The 21,349-nt window shown below is 29.5% G+C and overlaps 2 protein-coding genes across 3 annotated transcripts in view; both read left to right on the top strand.

Moving 5' to 3' along the window:
• Positions 1–271: 271 nt before the first annotated feature.
• Positions 272–12,002, top strand: LOC142329881 (nudC domain-containing protein 3). The gene is made up of 7 exons (XM_075374775.1): positions 272–483; positions 1,594–1,740; positions 4,193–4,315; positions 6,292–6,379; positions 7,573–7,761; positions 9,397–9,585; positions 11,713–12,002. The coding sequence occupies exons 1-7, from the start codon at positions 386–388 to the stop codon at positions 11,833–11,835; spliced, it is 957 nt and encodes a 318-aa protein (XP_075230890.1). The 5' UTR covers positions 272–385; the 3' UTR covers positions 11,836–12,002.
• A 7,847-nt stretch (positions 12,003–19,849) lies between these two features.
• The window catches only part of LOC142329931 (uncharacterized), a 255,074-nt gene continuing 253,574 nt past the window's right edge, over positions 19,850–21,349 (top strand). For both annotated transcript variants that reach the window (XM_075374894.1, XM_075374893.1), the window contains exon 1: positions 19,850–20,137. In XM_075374894.1, coding sequence (XP_075231009.1) covers positions 20,012–20,137 — 126 coding nt within the window. In that variant the 5' untranslated portion in view covers positions 19,850–20,011. The remainder of the gene's footprint in view (positions 20,138–21,349) is intronic.

Here is a 21,349-nt window from a genome sequence, read left to right as displayed (position 1 = left end):
TATTAATGTAATCATTCATTTTATCGAAATTACGTGGTTTAAAGATTTGTCGATTAATCTTGGATGTAACATTGAAATAAAATTAGCGGCAAGATTTTGATTTGATTTAATTTGCATTTGAAGCTTTATAAAATATAGTTTTGTTCTGTAAGCATATTGGCTCAACGTTTCAAAACTTACAGAGCAGTAGATAAAAATATAATCACTCTTTTAATTTGAAAAGAACTTCGTAAAATTTCCACAAGTAGCAGTTCATGTATACCTGTATGTTGCGTGTTCATTTGCCTTTAAATGATGTAAACAATTGACTGGAATTGTTTCGCTTGTCAGTGAATCCGTCCGTTTCGGTATTTTATTGGATGATACTTTTATTACGAATTTTAAAATGGATGGGAAATATGATGATTTAATTGCAAGAATTCTTGAGGAAGAACGCGAAATATATCCCTTCTTGGATGTTATATTTGGTTTCTTATGGAGAAGGTGTGTTCGTTATGTTCTAGGTTATGTTATTATTATGATTGTGCTTTAATTCCTTAATTTCTGTTATATTTTTATCAGTATGTTTTATAAAAAAGTGAAACTAAATGGATGGTCTTGAACGACTTCATAAATCTAGTAGAAATTTTTTTTTGAAGTCATTAACTACATAACGTCATAAGGGTTACAAACCTTGCGTTCATACTTAGTTAATAATATGGCTACTACAACAAAGTGATGTTGGTTTGTATTAACCGATGTCTTCTTTTACTTTCTTTACATAAGTTCTATAGTTACAGTCAGTCTGATAGCAATCAATTTGATTCTGCCAGATGAGGTAGGTGAAATCCAGCTATGATGTAGATTTATTAACTATTTTATGAAATTACACTTTTGAAGTTAGTGGTATGTAATTTTTATAATCTGTTACATTACTTTTCTTACCTAGTTGGTAAATTTACTAACACCCCTTCTTAATCCTAACCCTAACATAAATCTGTATTTAAGCTGTAAAGAAACATTGTATTGCTATTGTACCTGCACAAAATTAACACATAAATATATGTGTCTTATTTTCTCATTTTGATGCAAAATATTTCACTCATATGCATAGATAATACTTAACTATAATCTGGTGTTTTTAAGCAATTAGCTAGGGTGTCATTTCTTATTAATCTGCAGCTTGGTACATATACTTCTGAAACTAATTCAGAAGTTGGTTTGTTTAGAATAATCAAAGTGTGTGTAGGAATTTATTATACTAGAATATTTAGTGTCATATATAATTTGATTGATAAATAAATTACTTTAACTAAATTTTGTGCTCAAAAGTGATACTTTATTTAAACATATTTACAAAATTTTAGAATCATTGGAGCCAAATTGTTAGTTTCTAAATTACAATTTTCTAATTTTAGATCATTTAAAAGGCTTGGAAATAACAGTTATCTTCAAAAAATATTTTTCATTACCACCAGCAATTTTTTTACTTTTTGGGTTTTGAATTGATAGGTGAAGGTGAGAAAAAAGCATACAACTTTGAAGATGAATATAACTATTTTTAGGTTAAAATATTGAGTTTTTTAATTATTTTCTTTACCTATTTTTTTTTAGAACTGATTTCTTTGTTATAAAAAAAGAAGGAGGAAAGCTTGGTTTTCCACCTGGAGGAGCGGAAAAAATTGTACAATTTATCTTCCGTAAGTGGCAGAACTCACAACGTATTGTTGCACCAAAATCATCTATTTCTAAGGAAAATGAGTATGTATATTCAGTATAAAAACTGGTCACTGTGTCTTTGCCATTAGGTACATAATTTCTTATAAGTATTATATACTTTTTTCAATGAAATATACTTTTTTAACCATCTTTCGTAGAGCTTAATGAAACTTTAAAAATGTTTTAGTTTTGATCCTTTATTAAAATATTTAATTTAAACAATAAAGTGATTTGTATAACAAAAAATTCTTTAAATTGTAAATGGTGGATTATTTTGGATGCTGATGCTTCGTTTACAAATTACATCACATTGAAATTAATTTTATTTGTTTGTATCAGAACAATGATAAAATGAATATAACGTATGTCAATATTTTCTTTTATATCTTATTTATGTAGGCTATAGTAATTCTAAGAACAGTAGTACTTGGTACTACCAAATTTAACTAGTTAGATATTGAAAATTGTTATAAGGGAAAATTATAATCAAGAATAATATTTAAATATTTATTATTGATAGTTTTATATATAAAACTATCACTAAATGATAGTACAGCTGTTGGAGTAACTCCAACAGCTGTATTGTGTAAAATGAAAAATTATCAAACATAGCTCTGTCTAATAGCAAGGAAGCTTATTGTAATGTATCATAAAAACTAATTATTACTGAATTCTTGACAATTTAACAGCTACATAAGTTCAGAAAATTTCAATACTCTCTTTGGTAAAAGAATTTGTCAGATCAGTGCAGTGGTTGTTAAGTTTTAAGTCAACACATTTTTATACAGACTTACAAAATAGAAATTCAGGTTTGTATTTAATTAATACCGTATAAAATAATGTTTTTTTTTTTTTTAATTAACATACATAGACAATGTTGTAACAATAAACTAGTTATCTCCAAAAATGTTTATTTTAAACATAAAACATGTTAATATTATTTTGGTTTTTTCTCTTGATTATTGGTTACGATCTGGAAATATCTAGGTAGAACTTAAGATAAACAGAGAAAATATAAATTGCCAGAAGGTTGTAAGAAACCTGCTGATATATGAAATTTATTAAATTCTGTAAAATATATTGTAATATAGTTTCTCTTTTTGTGAAACTGAAAAATGGCAAATTTATTTTAAGTTTTTTTTAACCTCCAGGATGACGGTCCTGGAGGTTAAAAATAAAAATATTAAGTTAAAATATTTCTCACTAAAACTTCCTTCTCTGAACCTTTTTTAAACCTTCGGGACCACTGTTAGGTATTGCTTCAGAGGATGAGATGAATGATTTGTAGCTTGTGAAAATGCCATGCCTGACCAGGATTCAAACCCAGGACTTGAGATGAAAGACCGAGATGCTACCATTCGTGTCATGGAGGCCGGCATTTGAATACTAGATTGCGGATACCGAAGTTCTTTGGTGGACGTGGTGAGTTTGAAGTGTGCCACTCCTTGCTCTGGTGTTTTGTTTGTGAGTTGTACTCAAATATCCAAGATTGATCACCACTAATAACATGTTTTAGAAAATCAGGATCAGTTTCAATTTGCCCTAGAAGATTGCGGCACACTTCCACCCTATTGTTTTTTTATTCAACAGTGAGATTTTTTGGGATCAATCTAGCACAAACTTTTATCATTTCCAATTCATTTGTAAAATTTGATGGACTGTGGTAGAGTTCAAATTCAATTGTTCTGCAATCATTCTAACAGTTAATTGCCAGTTGTACCGTATCATGTCTTTGATTTGCTCATCATTATTGTTACTTTTTAACGTTCCATAGCATGGATCGTCTGCAACTGATTCCCAGCCATCTAAAAATGCTTTAAACTACCTAAAAACTTGGGCTTGTGATAGAGCGTTACCTCGATATGCCCTTTTCAATTTTGAAAAAGTTTCAGCAGCATACTTACCAAGTTTAACGCAAAACTTGATTGCACAACGTTGCTCATAATTAGTATCACTCATTTTTGTAACGCACAATAATAACTCATTTCACGAAAAGTTTTTTATGTCTCACATGGCAACAGTAGACTAATAATATTAATACCTAATATAAATCAGCTGTTCATATAACCATATGTTTACAATGTTGTAAACTTTACAATGTAAAGTAGTAGTAACTTTACAATGTTGCCACTTTGGCTGCCAAAAAAAAACTGGTCTCATTACTGTATTTACAGACCTCGTATATCACATATATTTAAACCTACACCATTTAAAAAATAGTATGAAACTGTGATGTTGATGTTGACAATTACAATAGGTTTAATTTCACTACTTTTTTTTAATAACATGATATAATAGCTATTATCTGAAAAACAATTTATAGACACTTAACGCTTATTGAAGTTTATTTATTGCATTATTAAAAAAATCTGACTCGAACTGAGTAAAACAAATTTCAGGATGTTTATAAACATTTTAATTGACAAAGTCATCCTAATATATTATTTTAAATTGTTTTAACCAAATTACTAATTTGTTTTTATTTAAATTTTAGATGTAAAAATGTCAAAGATTTTCCACACATGGCTCAAAAGGAAGTAGTAGTTACTTCAGAGGATGTCACTACTGATAACATTACCACAGAAAGATCCAAAGGTATCAAATCAGTTGAGACAAAGTAAGTCAAGTTCATTTCATTTATAAACAGATTTTCATTTTATATTTTTTTTGTATGTTAGCAATTGTTTGGGAGGTTCATTGTGCTGGTGTTCTTTGGTGGTTGGGTTTAAATTAACCACACATCTCAGGAACAGTCGACCTGAGGCTGTACAGACTACACTTCATTTACATTCATTCATATCATCCTCTGAAGTAACACCTTATTGTGGTTCCGGAGGCCAAACAGAAAAAACAAAAGGTTTATTATACTTCTTTCCTTTCTACACTGGGCTATTCTCTTTATCTCAATGTACCTCATATATTCTACATCCTTAACTACCTATTTCATATATTATTATCTTTGTCTTCTTTTTTTGTTTTACAGTTACTTCTAGAAAAAGATTCGCTAATTCTGACTACCTTAATACATTATCCTTCAATCTTCTTTGTATTAACTTATATGATTCTGCTGCAAACCTCTTTTTTTTTACATATTCTGTCACTATCTTTTATACAAATAAATAAAGAATTTCTTTTGAATTCCTACAGATGTTTTATTATTAATAAATTTTTTCTTCATACAAACTTCTTTCAGCTTGTGCCGTGTACTTTTAATGTCTTATTTGCTTCAAACGTCATTTCTAATAAATTCAATTACATAGATAAAAAAATTCTGCAACATGTAGTACATTCTATCTTTTTATTATCTTTGTTAAGTTCTTGTATAATTTCAAATCGCATTACACTCCTAATAATTAATCTACATCATCATTATTTTTTCCACATTTTTATGTAGAAACAAATTTAAGTAAATGTGAACCCCTTCATTAGTTCACATTTAAATGCATGCCTGTAATTGTTATGGAAGCGATGTTAAGTTTAATATCACTTTGTCTTCAGTTTTACATAGGAAAATGGTTCTGTAAAAAATCATCAATTTTGGTATTTTTGAAGTTCATTTCCCTTTAACTGGTTTTTTTTTTACAGAAATGAATGTTATCTTTTTCTTATTTTTTTTTGTTTGTTTTGTTTAAGTATCAATTTTGACTTATACTGACAAATATATAATTATATATATATATATATATATATATATATATATATATATATTATAATAATAATAATAATAATATGAATAATACATTTTGACTAATATATAATTTAAAAACAATTTTTTTTGCATGCAAAATATATTATATTACATATACACCCACAAACATATGCAATATTTGCAGAATTTCAGTCTCACATATAAACAAAATTTTTACGCAATTAGCTTTATAATTTTACCTGCACACAAAATATTTACATAATTATACACTTATATACTAGTTTATTTATAGGATTTTGCAATTTAAGAAATACAGTGCTTACAGCCAGATTATATCAAACACCAAAAATAAACAACTCATCCTTACAGCCAGGTCAGCTGATTACGATCAAATGTACATGAAAATCCCTCACTTTATACTGTAATAAAACTATCAGCTAGCGTTAACTAACATTGCAGAATATTACAAAAAAAAAATTACATAAAACGATGGAATATTTTGACTGAGAATGAATTAAAACCATACAAAAAGTTGACATCACAATATTCTGACAAAGGCCCGAATTGTGCACATCGGCTGTGTTGGAATATTCTGACTGGTATGATTCGTTAAATAAATTAATAGAGCTGATATCATAGTATCATAATATTTCATTAAGAGGTATCACTCAATGTCTTGCCAGGGTATAGTATAGATGTTTTAATAGTAAATGAAAAACCACTATATGTGGATATTTTTTATGTGTAATTTATAATTTTAACTGCTGATGGTGAAGTATTGACTTTGAACACTGCAGTTGGTAAGTATCTCTTTCTTTTTAATGTACTGTATTTGGTAGTTCTGATTATATGATTTTATTATTGATTAAATTAAATATATAAGTGTATAAATATATATACAGATGCTAACATATTAAAAAATAATAAAATGTTTATACTTACAGAAAAAATGTTTGTGCTAGTGATATTTATAATGGTGCTGATAGAGGTACATATCGCTGGAGTCAAACAGTTGGAGAGCTTGATGTCATAGTAAGTTTTAAAAAATATTATCACATTATTAAGTTGAAAAATTGAAATCTGAAAAAAACTTTTCTTAATTAAACTTTTTATTTTTAAAATTACAGGATAAAATAACTTGTAATTGAATGACATAAGCAATATTAATCTATTTAATTTTTTTTTTGTGGATGATCTAATGATGCAATTTAATGCAAGAATTATACGCGTGTTATCAATTTAGTGGAGGATTATTTTCATTAGCATTGAGTGCAGATGCTTTATTAAAATTTAGAAGTTATCTTATTCTAGTTTCATAGCTATGGGATATTTTATTGTGGTAAATGATATAAAAGTCTTAGTAGTTACTGGTGTCATTTAGAAGGAGCATGTTATGTTGTTACATACATATTCACATTATTAATTTCCTTATATTAGTATCAAATGTCAATTGGTATCAGTTTGGTAATGAGATTGTGAAGATTGTCTAATTCTTATACTCTTTCTTCCAAAGAATAAAAAGAAACTAAATTTTAAAAAGAAGAACATTTTTTAGATATATTATTAATAAATACTAGCCAGTCAGGGGGCAGAGCCCCTGGATCCTCAACACATTGGTATTCTCATGTTTGTGAGAATACTGAGTATTATACAGATATTCATTAAAGATAAAAAGATTATTAATTGAAATAATAGTAAAGAAATATAATGAACTAGCTCTACCTGCCATGCTTTGCTGTGGCACGTTGTGGTTGCATGGATGAGAAATGAGAAACAAAACAAAGCATACGTTTCATAGAAGTTTAATTTTGCAATACTTGATATCAATCATTATATAACAATTACAGATATCTAATGTGTTTAAAATATTAGCATTCTTTTCGCATTAGTGGCATTTTTATAACTTGTAATACATTTATGATCTACTTTTTATGATGCTGTACTCATTCACGATATACAATATTTTTTTGTTTTTCCACTGTCTGCGTAGATAAAAACAAAACATATCAAAATGGTGGTAGATTTTTAAGTATGTATTAAACGAAACAAAGTTTTCAGTATTGTAAAACAAAATAATTTTTTTTTTTTAATTTTCAAGGTCATTTGCAGGCTGTGAAGTAGGTTTGGGTGTTTGTTAAGTGAAATCTTAAAAATATAAAAATAAATTGTACTGTTTATCATGTAATTAATTTCAATAAATTTTTATCATACTCAATTTTTTTTAGATTCCAGTTCCAGAATGTATTAAAAAATCAAAGGAAGTCGATGTTTTAGTTACAGATAGTAAATTAAGTGTTAAAATCAAAGATCAGGCTGATCCTACTGGATGGAAATCGCTTGTGGATGGAGAACTCTCTTATAAAGTTAATAAAGAAGATTCAATCTGGAGTCTTTCACCAGGACAACAGATATCGGTATTAGATATCAATCATTATATAACAATTACAGATATATAATGTGTTTAAAATATTAGCATTCTTTTCGCATTAGTGGCATTTTTATAACTTGTAGTATATTTATGATCTACTTTTTATGATGCTGTACTCATTCACGTATTAATGTAGACTTAACAGTACAGATTCTGAATGCAATCAGAAAATAACCAGATTTGTGAGAGGATCGTGTTATATTACCCCTTTTTGTTCAACCTACAAAATTAGTTATTCTTATAGAGATTCTTTTTGGAGGGTTCAGCAAAACTAATTATGAACACATTATCAAAAAATTTAGATATATGAATAGTATATTGATTTTTAGTTAATCTGTCCATAGGTTCTGAGTAGTTCTGTCCTGATCAAAGGCAGTCCTTCTATGGCTAAGGCAGTCCCTAATTAATTGATTATATGATGTGTTGAAATCTTGAATGTGTAGTTGTGTAAAATCCCTAGTATGAACACCCTGGCTTATCATGCAAGGAAAAATACATGGTTCCAGAAATCTCAGTACTTTTGTGTGAGTCCGACTAAACAGAGGTAGAAATTATAATATTAGTTAATATAGCATATAGTTATAATCATATCCTATTTTAGGTAATTCATATTATTATTTTTCTTTTTAGTAAAAAAAATCGGCTAAACCCTTAAGGCACACCTGGGTTTTCATTTTAAAAGAATTTACTCTTGATTTTGAGTTGCCAGAAAAATTTTCATAAATAGATTTTTGGAATTTCTTTTGTCGTAATATTAATTTTTAAATAAAATACTGTTAATAGTAAATACTATTATGTACCTTATGATTTCATTACTAATATTTCAACTGTCAATCTACAAATTAATTTATTTATTTGTAAAATAAAGTAAGTTTTATGCTTACATTAAAAGAAATTCTTCATCATAAAAAGGAAAAATATTAGTTGCTGTTCAATCTATTTAAAAAAAAAAAATTAATCGTAAGTGATAAAAGGCACTTATTCATTTAATTTGGTATTCTTTTGTAAAGCTAAAAATTGATTGAATTATTTGTCAGTAATCAGCACGAGCAAATCTTACATTTAAACAAACTGAACAAATATTATTTAATGTATTAAATATTTTTGTTACATAAAAGCAATGAGAAAACAGATTAATGAATAATAGAAAGGTGTGCACATCTTCTGAGACCAGAAGTGCTATGGTATTGTTTGTGGGTTTAAAAAAATGGCAGCTAAGTACAAAGAATAGTAACAATTTTCTGATTTCAAGAATTAATACGATTAGTGTTTTGTTTTTTGCACAAAGCAAAACTATGGCCAGCACATCTGCCTTATAAAATTCTATATATTTCATCTCTCAGTAGTGTAATTCAGGGACCAATTGTATCCAAAGACTCGGCTGACAGCAGTTTTACATACTACAAATGCTTCCATTGCAAAACACACATTTATTTTGTTGTTCTTTGTTCCAGTATTATAATTTTATCTAATAACAATGTTACCTTGATTATTAAAGGCACATATCAATTTACAATGAGCATACTGTACAAAAATAATGCTAATAATATTTCAAAAAATTCAAAAACATTTTTTTATTTGATACATTACTAATTTATTTTTATTCTTAATTTGTTTTTAGATACACTGGGAAAAAAGTGAAGAGCGGTGGTGGGATGCTGTCCTAACTTCAGAACCAAAACTTGATACAAAAAAATTAGATGCTAGTAGACCTATGACAGAATTAAGTGAAGAAGAACAAATGAAAGTCGAAGAATTAATGTGGAATGAAGAACGAAAACAGCTTGGTTTGAAAACATCTGAGCAATTGGTAATAAAAAAAAAATTATTTGGATGAATTTTTGTTAAATCTTGTTATTGTATCATGTTATTTTTTTATCTAATAAATTTTTCAAATTCTTAGTGATATTACTGTGTATGCACTAGTGAATTATCATAGCAGTTGCATCTCTTGGCAGCTCGTATAACACAATGATTTTGGGGTCAGTTGTTTGTTGCTGGATAATTTTTGTGAGTGGATATGATGAAAAATGATATTGTAATGTTTACAGAGCAATCAGAACATATACATTTATATAAATACACTGCCTGATTACAGGTAGAGCATTGTAAACTAAGAATAGCTCATAAAAATCTGCTGTTAGGGTATGTGTGAGGTAAGAAGAGGAAGTGTTCTAATATACTTTTTTCCGGGGTTGGGAACTTGAAGTATGGCTACTATATTGTGGAACAGTTGTTGAAATATAACACAGGGAGTTGTATTTTTATTAAAGGTTAACAACAAATTATTAACAGCTGTAAAGGGAAAGGAAAGAGGTTTAAACTTGAATGAAATCAGTAGTAGAGAAAGGAGATTGAATATTCAAATAAGTTTGAAGTCTTATGGCTGCAGATAGGATGGTGGTTGAGTGTTTCTGTAAATCTAGGTTTGAGGTACCCAAGATGTGTGTAAATTTTCCATTGTGAGTTGTTGAAGTTAGGCATTTGATATTAATAGTTGTCATCACATTGGTTGAATGATGTTATACTAGGAGACTTGCTACCGGGAATGATCTGAAACTTACCATCGTTATCCTAAGAAACTGGGCTTGAGAATGTGCAGTTTGCGTTTTAAGCCATAGCATATGCTGCCACAATATATCGATTTTGAGGAACAAATCAAGACTTTATATAGCTGTGATAATGTCAGCTGATTCAGTCAGTCCCCAATATTTGCCACGTGTGCATCTAAAAAGGTAAGTTTACATAGAAAACTTAGATACAAATGGTGAGTGTGTGGTTTCTAAATGAATCTTGAGTTAAATGTGAGATTGAGGATCTTTGCAACAACAAAATGAGTAATTTAGCTGTAGTCGAGGAAAGTTTCAGGGGGGGACATTTACTTCTACCTCATGTAATTAGGGTGTAAGAGGGTTTTTCTACCATTATTTGAGAGCCTGTTCATGGAGTTTATTGACACAATCAATTTAATATTGGCTGACCTGGAAGATCTGGTCCATCAGGAATGATTGGAAGAAAGCTAAGAGATTCCCATGTATTCCTCAGTTGTGAAGGATATTAAGAATTCACAACATTCACGTAGTGTGGTCTTTGAAAATGAATATGTTAACAAGTATTAATTGGAGAGGAAGAGAAAAGCTTGTGAGATTGCTTTCTCAGTGATGAATAGGTGATCTGTTACGCTGCAATGGGACCAATAGCCACTTTGTTCTTCAGAAAGCAGAAGGCACTGATCTAGGATTAATTTTAGATGTGCAGCTACCATTTTTTGTAGTATTTTATATTGGACACTTGTCACTGGTCTTATTGGCCAGCTAAATCACCCTCGTACCAAATTACATCAAAATACTATAAAATATAATAACCCTGTCTTTTTTTATGCTCATGTTTCTTGTTTTGAGTTAGTGTAAACACTTCTTTACATTGTCAATTTCTCTCGTTACTGTTATCTTTTCTTACCTACTTTTTGAATTGTTACGTTTGTAATATAATTTTATCATTGTTATTATATTCAAATATTACCATTTTTCATTTTCTTAAACCATTTTTTATTTTACAATTCTGCCCTTTACTTTGTCTCATTTTTTTACTTAAGTTATCTTTCTTGATGTTTTACTTAAAATTTTATTCACAATAGAAGCAGTTATTTTAATTGACTAAGTGAAACAAATAAAAAAGATTGTAATTTATGGGTGAAAAATAAATTCTGTATTGTAGCAGGCTATCAACATTAGTAATTGATAGATGGTTTAGTAATAATTATAATGTTAGAATACCATACATGATTTTATAATTTTTTGAGTTTGCAGACTATAGTTAGCAGTATTTCACTGAAATTTATAACAAAGCAATTAAAATCAAGAAATTAATATAAAATTTAGTAACAGTTTTTAGAAAGCTTTCATTAATCTTTTCTGTTCTCTTTTTTTGTTTTTAGAAAGCTGAAAAAATACTCAAAGATGCTTGGAATATTGAAGGTTCACCTTTTAAAGGAACAAAGTTTGATCCAAGTGTACTTGATTTTAATACAAATGCAATGAATTTTCAAGGAAACGGTTGATTGACTTAACTTCAATCAATTTATTTTTTTTAACGTCTTTTATTTGCTACTAATTTTTGTTTATTTAAAATACTTTTATTATGTTGATGTTTTAATTATTTATATATTTTGTAATATTAATAAATATATGTTAAGTTACTAGTTCAATAACAGAAGTTAAATTGCCAGCTCTTAATTTTTTTCTGTCTTTCCCAGTTATCACCTTTTAGAGTACAGTTTCCTATAATTTTATTAGAAATATTTATTTTATTTTTATGACAGTTTTGGGATAATTGTAATATTAATCAATATTTTATTATAAAAAAAAAAACAAATAATTGTTTGTTAGTTGTTTTTATTGCTTGGTAATTATTAAAAAATAGACATAATAAAATATTCTCTGAGTAAGTAAAACTAGACAAATTTTCTCTTCCGATTTACATTATTTCAAAATTGTTTTGTACATACTTTTTTTTATAAATTTTTTTATGATCTTTTATTATACATTTTGACATAGCACACAGAAAAGTCTTGATTATTTAATTTCAGCCAGTTGTTGAAGCAAGCTCTGTGTACAGTTTTTTTTATTAGTGTTTTTTAAAACTTTTGATTCACTGGATTGTGATACTGGTGTACTTTGATGGTTGGGTTTCAATTAACCACACATCTCAGGAATGGTCGATCTGAGACTGTGCAAGACTACACTTCATTTACATTCATACATATTATGCTCATTCATCCTCTGAAGTAATACCTTGCAGTGGTTCTGGAGGCTAAACAGAAAAATTTATTACTTTATTTATAAAGGATTTATTAAACATTTGAAAAGCCATTAAATATGGAATAGGATATCTGACAAATGTCCTCCAAAATGCATTTGCATATATAATACAACTAAAATGATACAAGAATTTTCTCAAATGAGAAAATTTTGCTTATTGCCGTACTCACTAAGGTGGAAATATATCTTGTCGCTGAAGATAATTTTCTTAGCAAAATTGCCATCCTCTTGTTGATTCTTGCACCCAATTGATGAATGCCTAATGTTTCAAAAGGACATTTAGCTTCAGTTTCTGAGTTAACTGAATCTTCAATGGGTACAAATTCAGATCTTTTGTTAAAATTCATTGCATCGTGGTCTTTCACTAATAGCATACTTTGGTTTCAGAACACTGCCACATTATCGCTCACAACAGCAATGTTTTCGACTGAATGGCCAGTATGAGATTAGTCTGTTTTTTTGATCACTCCAATGGAAATGTTGAAATTATTCACGGTTGTTTCATTTGGGGTGTTTTGTCTATTGAAAATTCTATACAATTTTTGCATAATCTCAGCATTCTTTGTACTTGTAATCAATTTTAACAATTACTGCTTACTCCTCCATTACTCTCATTTTTGACCTGGAAGAAGGACCCGGGTGAACATCATCTTCAGCATATTCTAGGTCATCTTGAAAATGCTTAAACCACTCAAAAAAACCCATGCACATGATAAAAATTCATTGCCATATATTTTTTTTAATAAAAGATAAGTTTCAGTAGCATTTTTTCCAAGTTCCATATGAAATTTCATGACAGTTCTTTGCTTTAATAAAACACATAATTTTTACTGCAAAACAAAAAAAAAACAGATATTATCCAAACAAAGGCCACGGCCAGACAAATATATCTACAGAAACTGGAGTGGCAACAATCAAAAGAGAAGGCTTCATACTACACAGCTGTCGGTCATATGAATTTGGTGCATGCAGTTCTTCTGTAGCAGCAATAGTCTCATTATTTAATAGCCAGACCTCGTATTATGGCTTTCAGTATTACAGAGGCTTCTGTTTGCTACTCCATTGTTGGGTTATAATTAGTTGCACATCCTGGTCTGTTGTGGTAAATTTACATGAACAAGGGATGGAGCCATCTACAGGCACGGAAAACTAAGAAAGCTACACTAGATGCCTAGAGACTAATAAAGTATCATACAAATCATTTTCAATCAATGATCGTTACTTTTTAATTTTTCACCCTGTCTGTCTGTTCATTTAATCTCCAATCTCCTCCATTCTCAGATTTCAAATGTCTCTAGCCTTTCTTTTTCCCTTTTGTCTTTAGTATCTAGGTTTCATATCAATAAAGAAGCATCTCCAAATACAGGGTCATTCACGGGAACTGGATGTTTTTGAAGTGGGTTGTACTCGGGCGTTCGTGGTGGGAGGGGCACGTGGCTGGTGTCTGACGTTTCCTTTGTTCATAGCATTTACATTTTAGTCGTTGAGATGGAGCTGTTGACACTAGACCAACGCCTGTACGCGTATGACAGTTTTGTGCAAAATGACGAATCCATAATTGCTGTTCAGCGAGATTTCCGCCGTCAGTTTAATATCCATCGTAATGCAAGTATCCCTTCTTGTAACACAATATTGCGATGGGTAAACAACCTTCGAACAAGTGGTTCAATATTGAAGAAAAAACCACCGGGTCCCCGACGAACTGCTAACGCTCTGGAGAACATCGAATGAGTAAGGGAAGCCATTGTCAGAAGCCCACGCCGCTCTATTCAGAGGGATTCAGCAGCACTTCAAATGAGCACAAGTACGGTAAGACGAATTCTGCATACAGACCTGCATTTCCATCCTTACAAGATAGCTGCATCCTTCGTGCAGCAGTTAAACGAGCAAGATTTCACACAGAGATTACAATTTTGTCGACAAATGCTTACCGTTTTTGAAGAAAATGAAAATTTGTTATTGTTAATGAGTGACGAAGCCCATTTTCATATGAATGGCTTGGTCAACAAACAGAATTGCCGGTATTGGGCAGAAAGAAACCCACATCAGCTTCACGAGAGACCACTTCATAGCCCAAAGGTGACTGTCTGGTGTGCAATAGGAAAGGTTGGTGTTATTGGACCATATTTTTTTTAAGAAAATGACTGCCGTAACTGTAACAGCTGATCGTTATATTGCGATGTTGAATACGTTTTTCATCCCTGAGTTACAAAACCGGGGAATCGATTTTCAAAATGTGTTATTCCAGCAGGATGGAGCTACAGCGCACACAGCGAGGGCAACGATGGCTGTTCTCCGTAACTTGTTTCCGGGACGGATCGTTTCCAGATTCAGCGACATTCCTTGACCCCTCGGTCCCCCGACTTGAGTAGTTGTGATTTTTTTCTGTGGGGGTTTCTGAAATTGTGTGTGTACAGCAATAAACCGCGAACATTGGAAGACCTAAAGATCGCAATTCGTCATCACGTCATCCAGATTGATGTAGACATGCTGCAAAGAATTGAGGCCAGTTACCGTGAAAGGCTACAACAATGTATTGCCCAAAATGGACATCACTTGCCGGACATAATTTTTCGTTCATGAGTAAGTAACAAATGCTTTGATTTAACAATAAAACTTTTTTAAAGTAAATATTCAACTTTTTATGATTATTTTAAAAACATCCGGTTCCCGTGAATGACCTGCATAAAATTTAACAAAATGTTTCTTCGATTATAAGACTGTTTTACTACACAGTTTCTATTGAATTTTTCCTTAGGTTTGTTTAAGCTCACTGGTTTATATTTTATTTTATTTTTGCAATTTCTATTAATATCTTTCTAAGAATTTATGTATTTTGTACGTACATAATTTTTCTTTCTTTTATTTAGTTAGATGGTCATTAATTATTTGTCCGTGTCTCAATTTCTTTTAAATTTTAAACATATCACAACAATTATAGCATCATAGTTGTATTGTAGTAAGGTGGGGAATGGAATTCTTATTTGTAGATATGTCACCCTTTTACATTGTGCTAACATTTAATATTAAATCAGCATTCGTACGACATTGGCAAAATTAAAAAAAAAAAGTTACATAGTTTCTTGCAAAACCATAGATAAAATATATAACTTCTTATATTAACAAACCTCATTATTTTAAAGTACCTGTTAGTGTAAAAATTAGACTGTAGTAACTGTATTAAAAACTGCAAGTAGAAAACTACTCACATTCATCCTGAGATATAAAGACATTTTGTACAAATCTTTTATCAAAATACAGCAGAAATGTAAGTTAAACACATATTTAAATATTATTTTGCTGTCATATTTTACTTCGTGTAAGTGGTTTATAATGAACCAATGATTAGACATGTCTTAATAAATTTATATATTAAAAATATTAAATGAGGTGCATAAATGTATGAGGCAAGTATAAATTGTTGAGGTCAGTTTAGAGATGAAAAAAAAAAAAAGTTAATTACTTTGTAATAGGCCATTTTGAATAGATTTATTGGCATTTTACTACTTTAAAAAATTTCACATCAGCTCTATATGAGGTATCCAACAATCCAGGCGGTACTCAGTTATGCAATATATGTTTCGGAGTATTTTGACAGTTATTTCTCCAGTGATTTAACTGATTCATTGTTTTTGTTATCACGGTGTAAATATGGTATATCATGGTGCAAATCTTTGTTATAAACATCCTTTCTTTGACAAACTTAGTATATGGTCAAATAATGTATTTCTTTCATGTTTGTTTGTTAGCACATAGATTGTTTTATCAAAGCTTATGTATGTAAAATTCATAGCGTTTAAATATTACATATAATACAAGCATGTTATTAATCTTTGTACTTAACCCTTGTTTCTATAAGGTGATTCAGAAAGTTGATTCTGTTACTATTTGTACACGCTTATCATACTTTTAGTAAAAATTTACTAAGAGAGCATGCTTGTTTTCTATTATTAAATATATATGATGTGCTGTAAATAAATTGATCAGACCGTTCTTCTTTCTGAACGACAGTGATTTGCACTGCAAACCTCAACATGTTAGAAAGTTATGCAACACTACACAAACATTGACACAGGACCATTCACTTCCAACAAAATAGCACACCTCCATAAGGGGGTTCAAATGTTGGACTACCTTCAAAAAATATTTTCTGAATATTGCATTTGCTGTATAGGATTCATTCCCTAGATTTCTTGAAGTTTGTCAAAGACAGGATGTTTATAACAAAGGTTTGTGACAGTAATTAACTGAAAAGATGAATCTGTGTAGTCTTTGGAGAAATAATTATCAAAATGGTTAACATGTGGTGTATGATTGAATACTTCCTGGAATTTTGGATACCTCAGATGGAGCTCATGTGAAATCTATTTAAAGTAGTAAAATGTCAATAAATATACTCAAAAAAACTTATTAAAAAGCAATTGGTTAGCTGTGTTTTTTTTTATTTATACCTGAATTAAGATAAAAAATTTATAATAAATTTGATTAATACTTTAATAAAAAATTTTTAATTGTGTACTGAAAATTTCAATTATTAGTTACTGTGATTTTATTGTACTAATTGTAAGCAAATTTTGTTATCTGCCAAAGAATGCCCAACATTTTGAGTTCTTCCAATTTAGAAAAATAAAACTAAATGAATTTTAAAACAGTAAAAGAGCCAAAATTGGTCAACTACATTAGGATGCAGAAGGCAACGGGAAATTACTGCATTAAAGATCGTGAAGGATATTCCTTTGAGTTCAAATGGCATGACTCTGTTCAATGTGAAATTCATCATGTTCGGAGCTAGCTACATGGACCGCCAACCTTTGCTAAGGAGAAGGCACTCAGTAGAAGAAGAAGAAAAGAATAGAACCATCCACAATACCAGTGATGATCTGGTAATGTATTTTCGTATATTCAAAAAAGTGAATGGATAGTTTTTTAAAGGAATTAAATTTTTGTTGATCAATATATTCAACAATCTGATCGATCTACAAGTTTCAAATTATTTGTAAGTAGAAAAACACCTCAGTGGTTTCAGTTTTCAGCTTCTGTTACCATAGATTTGAATCTGCTATCAAATCTAGAAAAGATGAATAATATAATAATTGCTCACCTACTTAGTTCTAATATCAATAAATACACAGGAGCAATCTTTTAAACAACGACATAAAACTGTACTTGAATTAACTGTGTGTGGGTTCATCACACATACAATGATAGTCGAGTTAAAATGTGGTTTATTTACTAATTATGTAGTTTGACATAATATAATGATTTATATATAAATACTTAATAAAAATATAATCTCAAAATATAGTTTAAGCTCTGATAATCAGCTGACTTCATTTACAAATCTTTTTAAATTATCATTACTTTTTCTTGTACTCAAAATATTTTGGTATCTTATTTGCATGCTAAAGTATACTTGTGTCTGACAGACATGTTAGAACAAAAGGTATGGACTTATAAAAAACTAATGCTTAGCCATAAATGATAAAAAAAGATTCACATCTAGAAGGTAGATAAAATTCATGAGTATTTTCTGAAATGTCACTTTTCAAAATCCATTAACTGAATATTTATAATTCTAGGCAAGTATTGGTTTTAATGAGTAAATGTTGATGTGGGTTGAAAACTGATGTTATGTGTTATAATAAAAATACCGAAATGAAACGACAAGCACTAGATAGGGAAACTTGGAGAGCTGCATCAAACCAGTCAAATGACTGAAGACAAAAAAAAATGAAAAGTGATTTAGATTCTGATTTGTAGGAAAAGTACACGATGTAATCATAGGTGAATGGTTGCTCAAAATTTTAAACGAGTTAAAATGGGATCATAGTTAATTACTGACAGTCTCTATGGAATCATATCTGAGTATGTGGCATATTGGTAGTGCCTCTGATTTTCATTGAGAAATACTAGGTTCAAACCTTGGAATGCAATGAAATTCATCTTCATTGAAAATAAGGCCAATTGTAATTGGGTATTAGTCAATAGTTGTCAATAAAAATTAATAATGCTTTCATAATTAATGAATGTTCTTTTACATTAAATTTTAAGAAATATATACAGTTGTCAAGATAGTATATTAAATTATTATAAGGTTGGGAATATTTAAAGAAATTGGAGAAAACTAACCAATCTTTTCAAATCCAAAATTTTCTGATAATACCAGTAATACTTTTCTTTTTTTTAGAATTTTCTCTCATTTTTATTATGAATAAACTATTATTAATTAACTTGGAGAAGTTGTATAGTACACAAAATCTAATTTTTATACCATTTTCAATTGTTCTCCAAGAAACTGCATTCTTACAATCTGATGATTCTGAACAATCTATAAGGTGCTAACTGCATAATCTGTTTAATAAATTGGTTCCTATTTGTCACTAAATAAAAAAGAATAATTGAAAGGGAGGGCCCTTTGAAAGAATATTGTGGTTTTTTCTTGATGATATTGCCACATAAGCTTGAAGCTTGTCTGTGGGATAAATGCAATTTAATAGCGTATGAAAAATGTCATGCCTGACCAGGATTCAGAACTGGGACCACCAAATGAAAGACCAAGACTGCCACGGAGTTCTGCAATTTTGTTCATTTCTGTGCATAATTTGAATTCATTTAAATTGAATCTGAGACGTTAAGAGAGGTACGGGTGACCTTTTTTTTGTTTTATCTGTCTAATATTTTTTTATTTCTGTTAATATTTTAATATAAATGGCTTGTTAACACTGAAATAAGGCCAGTTCCTTTATGCAGTTGCATTATTGTTAATTATGTAATTAGAGAAAAATGGTATTGGTTTAAATATCTAATCATTTAAGTGGGTAATTATTATTTCAATCGATTAAATTATATTACAGTTTTATAAAATATCTTTAAAAAATGAATAATTATTTTATAAATTAAAACAATGTAATTAAATAATAATTGCTACGTTTGAAAAATATATAAACAACATTCTCAGAATAAATTTGTTACAAAATTATCAAATAAGTATATTAGTTTTAAAATTTAAATTATTGTTGGGAAATTGTATTTAAGATTATTGTTTGTTGTTGATAAAATATTTAAGTATTGTTCTTCAGCTAACGATATTCGTACGTCAGAATTTAGAATCAGAGCTGGCAACAGCAACAGGTAGTTAGAAAGATGTGGTGGTAGGGCGAAGTAGAAAGAAAAGTTAAAGAATTTCATTAAAGTGGGGATAGGCAAGAGGCGTACTGAATTCCTCAGGTGTTGGGAGAGTTGAGAGACAGTGTCCTTGTGTAGTGCAGTAAGTCTTGTTGTTTTGAACGGTAAACATGCAGTGAGATTAAAATATTAAGTTTTTTTTGTGACGTTCTTGTTTGTGCGTTTTCTGTTTAGTGCTTCCATTATTTTGTTTTTATATTGTTATATTTATAATTCTTTACATCTATTAAAATGCCGTGTTCAGCCGTTACACTTTCGTTAGCGACGATCACTGCCATAGTAGCTACAGCGTTATTGGCAATTGCATTTTCTACAGATAATTGGGTTTACACTGAAGTCAAACGATCACAAATTCAGGTTAGTCATAAAATAAATTAAAAAAACAATTTAATTAACTTAATTGATAGAAAGAAAAGTATTTATATTTTACGCTACGTGAAACATTACATTTTTCCTAAACTTAACGGATTCCATAAATTCAAATGAGTGTATTCATTCACATCAGTAAATTTATCACTTTAGTTAGAGATATGTTTTATTTAAGGGATTGAAGTTCGGGTAGAGGTTAGGTACATTTCTGCTTAACATTGTTTTGTACAGTGTTCATGTTTATTATTTCGTTGTTTGAGTCTGTTATTGTTACGAAATAAAATAGTAACCAGCATATAGATCTGAAAACATTACATGGCATTAATATTTTAGATTTTTATTAGTCATTAGTTGACGTTTTTTTACAGCCCCAGTCGTTATGAATAAAATTTAATTACTACTTTAACAAGAAATTTTTAATTGTATATTGAAAATTTCAATTATCACTTCCCCTGATATTAATGTACTAAATATAAGCAAATTTTGTTATCCTAAAAGATGCCCAAGTTTTTTGAGTTCACCTAGTTTGGAAAAATATCACTAAATTTCTGTTTGACGTCTAATTTGCTTTATATCTTGTGGACCGTTAACATCTAATCACGAATTTTATGTGGTAGCTTATTTATAACGGAAATCGATTCTAATTCAGTTTTAAATATTGATAAAGGATTTAATGATAAATTTATGTTGTATTTAATGAAGAGCTGTTGTATCGCGAAGAGGAATGGACACAATGACAAAAATATATGAAAATCACTTATATTTTTTTATTAAAAAAAATCTGACTTCCGTGGCTGAGTAGTATGTAGTTTTTTGTAGCATTTCGTGCTGAGGTCCCAGGTTCGAATACACCGGTCAGGCATGGCATCTTTTCATACGCTATCAATTTCGATCGGGTTAATGATCTTAGCTGTTGATATCCGCTCTTTCGTAACAAAAAAAAGAAGAATTTTGTTGCAATATACTCTCCTAAGTAATGAAATCTTGTAGAATACCGTCGACATGCTTCAACTCTTTTTCTGGTTACCAAACTTTGTAGCTTGGATCGAGACCGTCTCCCGTCTTTTTATTTTCGATAAAAATGTTTTTTCATTTTCCATGAATTTTTTCCCCTCTAAATGAGACATCCATGGTGGGTATAAATTGATTCAATAATTATTAAATAAGTAAGGTGGATGTTAACAATTTTTTTAATAATTT

This window comes from Lycorma delicatula, chromosome 9 (assembly GCF_047948215.1).
Source record: "Lycorma delicatula isolate Av1 chromosome 9, ASM4794821v1, whole genome shotgun sequence".
Lineage (NCBI taxonomy): Eukaryota > Metazoa > Arthropoda > Insecta > Hemiptera > Fulgoridae > Lycorma > Lycorma delicatula.
This window is presented reverse-complemented; position numbering and strand designations above follow the sequence as displayed.

Coding starts and splice junctions, on each gene's coding strand:
- LOC142329881 (XM_075374775.1), top strand. CDS start 386: ATGGATGGGAAATATGATGATTTAATTGCAAGAATTCTTGAGGAAGAA. Junction 4,316..6,291: donor ATCAAATCAGTTGAGACAAA/GTAAGTCAAGTT, acceptor TTATACTTACAG/AAAAAATGTTTGTGCTAGTG. Junction 9,586..11,712: donor TGAAAACATCTGAGCAATTG/GTAATAAAAAAA, acceptor TTTTGTTTTTAG/AAAGCTGAAAAAATACTCAA.